The 10896-nt window shown below is 29.5% G+C and overlaps 1 protein-coding gene across 1 annotated transcript; it reads right to left on the bottom strand.

Annotated features, from left to right (window-relative positions):
- Positions 1–8706: 8706 nt before the first annotated feature.
- Positions 8707–10350, bottom strand: LOC110635365 (homeobox-leucine zipper protein HAT22). The gene is made up of 3 exons (XM_021784667.2): positions 9710–10350; positions 9517–9596; positions 8707–9233 (listed from the first exon to the last, which is right to left on the bottom strand). The coding sequence occupies exons 1-3, from the start codon at positions 10322–10324 to the stop codon at positions 8942–8944; spliced, it is 987 nt and encodes a 328-aa protein (XP_021640359.1). The 5' UTR covers positions 10325–10350; the 3' UTR covers positions 8707–8941.
- Positions 10351–10896: the final 546 nt, after the last annotated feature.

Below are 10896 nucleotides of genomic sequence, written 5' to 3'. Positions count from 1 at the left end.
ATGATTATGGTCTTTTAATCAAATTGATCCTCCCACTAACTTGGTGAATCTTACACTTCCAAAGTAGGAAATGAAAATCCTAGTTGGATAGATTTCTAGTGGGTGATTGAATTCTTACAGTCTTATTGATCACCCTCAGGCACATCTATTATTGGAATCACAATAAACTGTAAGTGAGCAACTCTTTGCCCATCACATCTCATGTGAGATTCAATTATTTATTTGGCCCTTAATGCTCAAAATCTCAGGCACATCCATTATTGATTTATCTTGCATTAGTTAAGTTGATCCCATTGAGCTAGTAAATATGCAAATAACTTTAATGACCTCAGGCACATCCATTATTGGCCATCAAGCATTTACATACTTGCAACATCTTATGCTTAATAATTATTCTTAAGAAAATCTCTTAACAAATGCATCATTCTCATGTTTTTCATAGCTAACAATGCAAGTGTTTAAAATTTTTTAAATAATTGCCTCAATGGAGAGCCATGATATAATTACCACAATTATACCATTACCAACTTAATCATTTGTTTGGAAGATTTCGTGGTCGACTTAATTACTATTATGGTCTCACTTTGTACATTATCTAGTTGGCATGCATATATCTCATATTTGCATACATTCATACACATCTCGTGCATACATGGATAAACAAATAACATGGTATGGTCATGGACTTTCTAAGGGATTCAATTTTGAGCCACCAAGAATTGAATTAAGGCATTCCTAAGTGTATTTCATTCATTCATTTTACAAGAATTGCTGAAGGAGTACATAATCAACATCTCGATCTTGATCTCCTTCCACTGATCCTACCAATACTCTTGACCTCCTTGTCCTTCTTGTTATCCAATTACATTGTAACCCTTAGCATACCAAGGTGAATATACAAGAATATGGACTTTAAAGTCTTTAAATAAATGAAAATACATCCTAACTTATCACAACATTTATGATACATGCCACTAAAATAAAATTAATTATTTTACATCCCAAAGAAAAATAAAAGAAATAAATCCAATCACATTGGTCTTTTATTATCCATGATCATCCATCATGCATATTAAAATTTAACAATTAAATAAAATATACATGTTAAAAAATTAAATTTAATATCATATATTCATTTAAAATTAAATTTGAATCTCTTTCAAATAATGTTTAAATTTAGAAACTTTTTTCAAATTTAATTTTATGAAAATAATTTTCAAAAATTATTTGTGTGATTGGAAATCCTAATTAAACCATTTAATTAGATTTACGCTTAATTCTGGATTCAAAATTATACAACAATTGCATAAAATACCCAAAACAAGCCAAACACGCCCTTAAGGAGAAAACATGGCCCATGTAACTATTACATGGCCTGAGGTGCGCTCGAACACGGGCTAGCCCGTGTTAACACTGAACTATATGGGGCGGAGTGCAGCAACGGACACAGGCCGTGTCATTGAACGACACACCCCTGGGCGCGCGTTAACACGCCCGTGTATTGTGAAAACACGCTTTGGGCTGTGTAAATACCCAAAACATGGTCCAGGCCGTGTTTCTTGTGGCAGTTTGATATTTTTAGGGTTTTCTTGATCCGAACCAACTTCAAATCAACCCAAACTTAACCCAATCACACAATTAAGCCTTAAAATCAAAACTAATGGCATATAGTGGCTCTGATACCAATTGAAGGTATGGAAGCATGGAAATTAGGGCATTAGAGCATTGAAATTTAAAATTTAAACTAGGGTTACATGCACCATACTTGATGAGTTATGTGCCTAATCAATTTTCAATGTCCAAAAGCATACCAAAATACATTTTAACATGCACTAAAGATTCATTTGCCATCAAGAATTGAACTTTAGAAATTTAATTAATTAAACCCTAAGTAGATTTCTAACCTCTAAGGTGAAGAATCAAGCTAACTTCCTCCCTTGGGTGCTCCTAGAACTCCAATTGTAGTCCCTCTAGCTTGTCCACCACAAGCTCACCAACTTGCACCAATGGCAGCCTCTAGATGTCCCTTTAGCTCTTGCCAACCACTTGGAATTAGAGGGGTTTGCTTTGGTGAGGGTTAATGAATGTATAAGGCACTAGAAACCTTTTCTAGAAATTTTAATTCAAATGAAATCAAGGTTTTCTTCTTGAATTAGATGAGAAATGAAGAGAGGAGAGAAAGACCCAAAGTTGTCGTCTACCATGGAAGAGGGAGAAGAAGATTGGTCTTTCTCTTTCCTTCCTCATTTATATGCATAAGTGAAAATTGACTAATGATGTGCCACATGTCACCATAGGATTCAATCTTGCTTTCTTTGACTTAATCCTATCAAGCTAAGTGTCAAGGTCCAATTAAATCATAAAAGGTAGTCTTTCATCATGGGAAGACAAATGGCACACTCATATAGGTGACACTTGTCACCATGTCATGGTGCCATTTGTCACCATGTGAAAAGACTATTTTGCCCTTGTTTGTAATTTTGAATTCTTAACTCAAAATTGTAATTTCTCCCTTAAATTAATTTATATCAAATATAAATTATTTGATTAATTAATTAATCTCAAAATTAAATTCATATTTAAACACTTTAAACACAAATTTAATTTATACTATACATCCATTAACCTAGATTTGGTTTCAAGTCATGCTAGAGACTTTGCAATTTTATTGCAAACCAAATTTAATTAATTAATTAATTAAACTCCTTAATTAATCAATTAAATCATATTTTACTTAGTGATTAACTTGTGTAGGTGTGTGACTTACTAGGCTCATTACTAATTGACAATGAGAAATGATATTAACTCTTAATATCATTAGAACTTTTTCTTACTGTAAATGATTTCTCTAAATCATTTTAGGCATCTCATAGACCATGGTTGACACCTAGCATAGCATGCCATGGCCACCCAATCAGTAATAAGGAATACCTTAAATGAACCTTTAATCATATGTTACCATGCACTAGAATCTCTCCGTTACAAAATCTCAATTCTAGCTGGAATCATGGTTAATGTCAAACTCTATTTGCTATGAATGTTATGTTCTCTTTTAATTCTAATTCTTGATTAATCAGACTTTCTTTTCAGAAACTCCTTTCCGACTAAGTCTATCTGTCTTGGCTAGGAACTTGAATCATCAAAAACAATTAAATGAACATAGGATTTTATCCCTATTGACTTAGGGTAATAGATTCCATTTTTGATTAATACTTATCTCCATATATAACTAGTAGGAGCTAACATATGCCCATATACCCATACACAATACGAGTATGAAAGCAGTATCAAACTCAAACCACTCATATATAAGATAACTGTGTTATCTCATATGTAAAGATTATATGCACTTATATGATATATGAAAATGCATTGACAAGAGTAAACTCTACGTACTTGTCATAAGTGTCACTGGTTCAGTCTACTTATTTTATATAAGTGCCTATAATGTTTGTTATGTGGCATGAGACTCACCACTCCAACTTATTTATATCTCATATTAATGCTTTGCGAACAAACATGATTACAATCTTTTTGGATAAGTCATGTCCTTTTGTGAAGTATTCTCGATTATGAACCAATTTATAATATTTTGTGCTAGAAATACTGTCACTCATATTCTTAATAACTTAAGAATAGAATTTCTAACAAATATTAATGGACTTTTTCAATTACACATAAACAAATTATGTGAACAGAAAAGTATAACTACCTTTTATCAATTAAATATATATAAGATATATACAAAATTATATACTCTAGGGCATACTACTAACAATATGATGCAAGTTAGGTTATGTTTTATGCATGTTTATGCACTTAGATCTTGGTTTTAATATTCCAACATTAAGTTATGTAAAAAGGGTAAAATGTGATTTTGAAGTATCACCACTTTCGCCCTTCTTATTAAAACTTAACTTTTACTGGAGGCTACTTACGTTTTGATGAACTTTTTCCAAACTCCAACATTCTATGCTTACGAGGCATGTTAATTGGCAAAATAATTCTTCCAGTCCGATTAATGCAAGAATTTTGGCAATTTTAAAAATTAATACAGAATGATTGGCAATCTTGCAATGAATTTTTCTGTTGCTAAATTTAACTAGAAATGGATTAGAAATGGCCGAAGGTCAGTTTCACTCATTCTCGTTGATAATTCATTAACCAATGGATTTCTATCCGTTTGTTTACCAATGGATTTACCAACAAAATTTCCTTTGGTATTACCAACAGATATTTCAATCTATTGGTAAATTAGACAAAGATTAAAAATGATTAATTTTATCCTAAAGCATCAAAAATTGAAATTTGTTGGTATATCCACTGTTAATTTAGAACAACTAAAAAGAAAAAAAATTACCAATTGATCTTAAGTCCACTGCTAATTTAAATATATATATATATATATATATATATATATATATATATATATATATATATATATATATATATAATTTCAAATAAAATAATAAATTAGAAATAAAATTATACACTACCATAACAATACTATACTATACTAATATTGTTAAAAATTAATTTATTAATGAAATTGTAATTAATATATTATAATAAAATTACTAAAAAATAAAATTTTAAATACTTATAGAAACATAATGTAATTCTATAAAATTTCAAGAAAAATATATTAGTATGAATTATTTTTAATCAAAATGAAATGTTTTGTAAGTAAAAAAAATTATAAATAATGAAAAAAAAAAGAAATTGAAGAAAAGATAATGGAGATGATGGAAAAAGAGAATGAGAAAGATAAAGATGACGATGAAAATGAGAGAATAACGAGCAAAATTAGAGAAAAAAAAATGAAATGAGAATAAAAATATGAAGAGGAGAAAAAGATGATGAAGATGATAAAATGCGGCGGGGGGGGGGGGGGATAATAAAAAGAAAAATAAGGTGAGAAAAAGATCACGAAAATGAATATGATGAAAGAAAAGAGAAGAAAGAGTGAAATGGAAAATGAATTTATATTCATCCTTTAATTTTTGTTTATTCCCAATGTAGGACTTAGATTCCCAACCTCTTAAGTGCAATTACATTATTGTCACTTGATAATTAGTTAATATTATATAAATACAGGCCTAATTATACAGTTTATGGGTGGCTGAAACCCACAACCCCTTTGATATAATGTTAAATTCAGAGAGAGTGTTAAATAAATTATGTATTAATTCATTTTAATTTGGATTTATTTAAGTTATTGAGTTTCTTAACAAATGAAAATAATTAGCCGAGTCAATTTTGTAATCCAACCACTTGTATTCACCCTTTAATTTTTGTTTATTCTCGAAGTGGGATTTAGATGCCCAACACTACCCATCAAGTACAACCACATGTCTGTCACTTGATAATTAGTTAGTATGCCGAGCAAATTATATATTAATTCATTTTAATATGGGCTTATGTAAGTGATTAGGTTATTTTATATATCAAAATGACTAGTGAAATCAATGTTGTAACCTAATAACTGATATTCACCCTTTAATTTTTATTTATTCCCGATGTGGAACTTAGATTCCCAACTATATATATATATAGTGAAAGAATGAATGAAATGCAAGAAAAATCTAAAGAGTGAAATGGAATGTGCTATTTATACTGCAATTTACCAATAAATTTTAAAATTAGTTGCTAATTAAAAAAAGAAAACGGTTTTTTTTGGCTCTAAAATTTATCAAGGATTCACAAATCCAAAAATTTGTTTCTAAATGAAATAAAAAAAATGTGATTTTGTAACAAAAAAAAAAAACAAAATTTTTCCCTCTATAATTTATAAATGGATTTTAAATCCGTTGAAAATTTATTAGTGGATTTAAAAATCTATTACTAAATTGTATACTTTTTATCTTAATGTGCACAATTCACTGGTGAATTCAAAAATTCACCGGTAAATAGCTACAAGAAATTGCTGTAATAGTAGCGAAAATTAGAAACGAATTGCATCGGTTTATAAATGGCAATAGAGTTGCAGTGGAATAGAAACTAAATTTGTTTATTAAATTTATCAATGGATAGAAAGAGAATTTAAAAACAAATAAGAATCCATTGCTAATTTTAATGTCAAAAAATTGATACTAAATTAAACGGAATAGAAATGACAATTAGAAACCGAAAAAAAAAAAAAAACTATTTCTAAAATATTTGTCTCATAATTTAGAAACGAATTTTAAATTCCTTTTTATAAAGGTTGTAGTTTAAAAAAAAGTTTCAAAATTTAGAAACAGAATTTAAAGCTTTTACTTCAAAATTTTAAATATATATTTCAAAATTTGTTTCTAAATAAAAAATGAATTTAAATTCTTTATATAAAATGTAAAGCTTAAAAAAATCTAAAATTTGAAGAACTTCAAAAATCTATTTTTAAATTAGAAACATATTTGAATTGCTTTTAAAGTTTTCAAATTTATAAACGGATTCATTTTTAAAATATAGAGCTTAAAAAAGTTATAAAATTTAAAAACTGAATTAGGTCAATTTCTAATGAACACAAGAAATTGAAAGTAATTTATCATATAATTAAGCTTCAGTACGCATGCAAATATTGACCATTGCGAACAATTGTTAACATCGACGATGACAATGAACTTGGTATTAATACAACATTATGTTCCCTAATGATAAATTAATTTTATAGTGCAAAATAACAAGTAGCATATGCTGTCTGTTCCAGCAAGAATCAATGAGCTAGTGGTGATTAGAAGCAGTACTCAGGTTCACGACAAACAAAAAATCCAGAAAAGAAATCACGAGAAAGACCAAGAAACAAGAATCGTGTTAACAGTTAAAATTTAAAATATAATCATTAAATTATAATAATGAATTATAATGGATCTCATATGAATTCCATTATACTTAACAATCAAAATCGATTGTTGCACGTAGAAATGGGAAATTTCAGAACGTCATGTCAGCATCCGATCTCATTCATCAGATCATTATTTTTCTAAATATTATTATTAGTGAACTAATTTTTCCATTAGGCTTTATCAAGGTTTGATGCCTTTATTATATACTTGTTTAATTTACTCTTGTCGTCTAGTTTTGAATTTTTATGTAGTTTGCCTAATCACGTAAACGTTTTGCTAAAAAGACAAAAATTTATAACTTTCTCATTTAATTTAATTTCTTAGATATAAAATAGTGAATTAAGCCTAACCTAACAATGACTATATGATTCTTTGACCATATCCATTAATTAATCATATCTTGAATTTATATGCATAAATATTAAATAATTTTTTTAAAATTATAATTATTCTAATTGAGATTTAAATTCGGAAATTCACAATCTTTAATAAAAAAATTTTTCTTTTGAGACTCAATTCATCATATATGTATATAGAAATTTACTAGTAAAATAGACTAAATTCATATGTTTATATTTTAAATTCAAGATAAATTAGATTTAAGTAAATATTTTTATTAATTTTATTATTATATATATAAATTTCATATATATTATAATAAAGGTAATGCATGACAAATTAAGAGCATACAAAATAGTATCGATAGAAACTATACTTAGTGGTCAAATCTATATCGTATTGGCCCAATTAGTGGTAATGAAATAAATTTAATATTAAATTTCTTAAAAAATTCATAAACATGCACTCAACTACTAAAATATTGAGATAAATATGTTCGCTTGGATTTTTACCAGGACATAAATTATCATGTGTCATTTTATGTCCAACTTTGATGCTTCACATTAAAATTGAAAAAATGAAAATTAATATCAAATCTAAGTTGTTAAGTAAGATGGCTTGTTGGATTCCTTTTCTTGAAAATCATTTTAAAGAAGATTCTCTCCTCAATCCATTTGATGCATTAAAAAATAATACATTAAATATTTATTAAAAAAATAATTCAATTTTAAATTTTAAAAATTAATATTACATCTTTATATTTATCAGTGAAGGTATATATGAACTGAATATATACAATTACTTAACTAATAAGAGAGAATTTTTCTAAACATAGACATGTCGATAGGTTTGCAAGAATCAACAGAAATCAAGCGATCATCATATGTGAATTTCAGGACTTTCAAGATTTCAAATCAAGCTAAATCCAACTAAAAAAAAAAAAAAAAAAAAAAAAAAAAAACAAGAGACTGGAAGTCCTCGTAAGTGATCGATGGGAATGAGACCTATTCATTAGTTTTAGTTCTTAAAGTTAAGGATCTAGGCAAAAATTTACCTATGTACTGCTGAATACTTATTCATTAGTTCTTTAAGTTAATTTGTATTTGCTATAATTAAGAACTGGAAGTCCTTAATCGAACAGAGACCGACATCTTCAAATGTGTCAACAGGAGAAAGTAACAATCCTTGCACAAGAACACCACCTTCTTCCAAGAATAATTTTCACGCTTTCAACTTGCCGTGAAGGGTAAACCTTAGAAGGTGATACTTTCTAGGTTTTCTTATCATAAATTAACCTACCATGTGATTTTGTTACTTGTTAGGATCCTTATATCCTAAAAAATTTTAGAACACAATCGATTATATATACAACAATTTTATTATACACATTAATATGATGAGTTCAGTATAAATCTCACTATAATTAATGATTAAAATTTATCTGTTATATATATAAATATAGCTTAATTTCCGTAAAAATTGAAAACTGGTCAGGAAAAGCAGCTAACATTCTCCATTTCTAAAACTAAACACAAGAATAGTATAACTAAATAATTAATTCATTTAGATGATTAAAAAAAACTAGTTCCCATGCATACAAATAACTAAGTAAATTCCTTAACAGAAATTTGTTAAGATGTGTACATATGAAAGAGCTAGACAGAGAAAAGGTATATATGGAGGGAGGCAGTCTCTACAAAATTAATTTAATTATCTAATCCTTAATTAATTATATGATACAGAAGCCATGAACAAAAATAATGACTCGTGTTCAGGCCTCATACAGGTTGCCTAGCAAGCTGCTGATGGTTGGTGAAGGGACTCTGGAAATGAGGCTTTGGTCCAACTGCTAAAGCGCTTGTAGAAAAGGCGTCTCCGCCACTGCCAATCCTCTCACAAGAGGGGCACATAGTGAGGGTGGCTGCATGTAGCTCCATATGTAGTGGTGAAGCCAGTTTCAACGATTTAAGCTCTTGTAGCTCCTTTTGTAGCCTCTTGTTCTCTTCTGTTAGTGTTTCGCAGCATTTCTTCAATACCTCACAATCTAATTCAGTTTGCTTCAGCTTGGTCCTGCTCATATATAGAAAGAGAACAAGAGATATAAGTAACGTAAATTGATCATTAAGGACTTAATATTTCATGCATAGATCAAACATATAGGACAAGATTACTTTTTAAAGAATTTATTGATTAAAGAAAACACTAAAAATAAAACCCAGGAATCTCTGAAAAAGTTTTCTTGCCTGTTAAAAAAGGACGACCCAGGAATCTCTAAAAAGTTTTTCTTGCCTGTTAAACAAGGACGACCCAGGAATCTCTAAAAAAATTTTGGGTGGTTATCTTAATTAATTACCTGGCTCTTCTGTTCTGGAACCAGACCTCTACTTGACGTGGCCTAAGATTCAGTTGTTCAGCCAAAGCTTGCTTTTGCTTCTAATGATTGAAGAAAAGAAATACCAAAGTCAAGAACATATATCTTATAAAATCACATATAGAAAAATACTAGAGAGACTATAAATTAAAGATGGCGATTAAAGGTACTATACAGGATTAAGAGTGCTGTGTTCTTTGAAGCTGTCTTCCAAAATAGCCGACTGTTGTTTGGTAAGTCTAAGTTTCTTTCTGGGACTTCCTTCTTCATCTTCATCACTAACCCTTGAAGAGACTCTCTCCACTTCTACTTCTTCACCAGCAAACTCTCTCTCTTTCTTGACACGTGAGTTAGAAGATGAGGATGCTGCACTAGGAGACGATGCCTGCGGCTGCGGTTGCAAATCTGCTTCTACCTTATTAGCCGATGGATATGGCTCTTGTGGAGGGCCTAATGTAAGAGAAGGGAACATGTGATCATATTTCAAGGAGAGTTTGTTCTTCTTTCGTTTAAGATGATCGGATTGGGAACAGTTTTGTTGCTTGTCATGGCAGCTTAGTCCTAGACCGAGGCCGGTGTTACAAACACCATCGGAAATTCCAAAACCCATAATATTAAATTGGAAGACCACACTTAGTGTTGTTGAAGTAGCTTGATCATAAAATCTTGAAACTATGGAAGTCGGAGAGAGGTAGAGTCTTCTTGAAAGAAAAGTAGAGGTTAAGGAAAGTATGGGAAATAGGTTAGGTGGGGACTGTTTATTAATGAAAGAAATTAAGTAAATGAGCATATAGTAACGAATCTGATCTGTGGGATTATGAAAAATTCCTATGTCTCTTTGCCCTCATAAGTTGACCACGAGAAAGATACTTCTCACTTTCTTTCTCTTTCTACGATTCATACGTAGGATGTATGAAGGATGGATAGCATATGTGGGATGTATGAAGGATGGATAGCATACGTGGAATCACATGGAATGATGGAAAGTGAGTGTACAATAGAGCACATAAATGACAATTATTCCACCCTTCTTTTTTCCATTTCTCCTTGTCCCATTTCTTCTTATCTTTTACTTTTGCAACCACAGCCATAAATTTTTTTTTTTATAAAAATAAAAAATAATTAGATTATTCCATTTATATATCGTCAAAAAATATATTAACAGGGTGCGTGTATATATATATATATATATATATATATATAGTATTAAACTTGGGTCAAATGGCCAAATCAATCACCAATTGTGCTATTTGCGTTCAAGGGATAAAACAACATAGGTGTGATCGATTCTTGATTATGATGGTAAATTTAGCAATGAGTGAATCTTAAAGAGAAGGAGACAACATTTGTAATTAGGCATTA

Source organism: Hevea brasiliensis, chromosome 2 (assembly GCF_030052815.1).
Source record: "Hevea brasiliensis isolate MT/VB/25A 57/8 chromosome 2, ASM3005281v1, whole genome shotgun sequence".
NCBI lineage: Eukaryota > Viridiplantae > Streptophyta > Magnoliopsida > Malpighiales > Euphorbiaceae > Hevea > Hevea brasiliensis.
The sequence above is the reverse complement of the archived record's forward strand: the minus strand, read 5'-3'. Positions and strand labels throughout refer to the sequence as shown.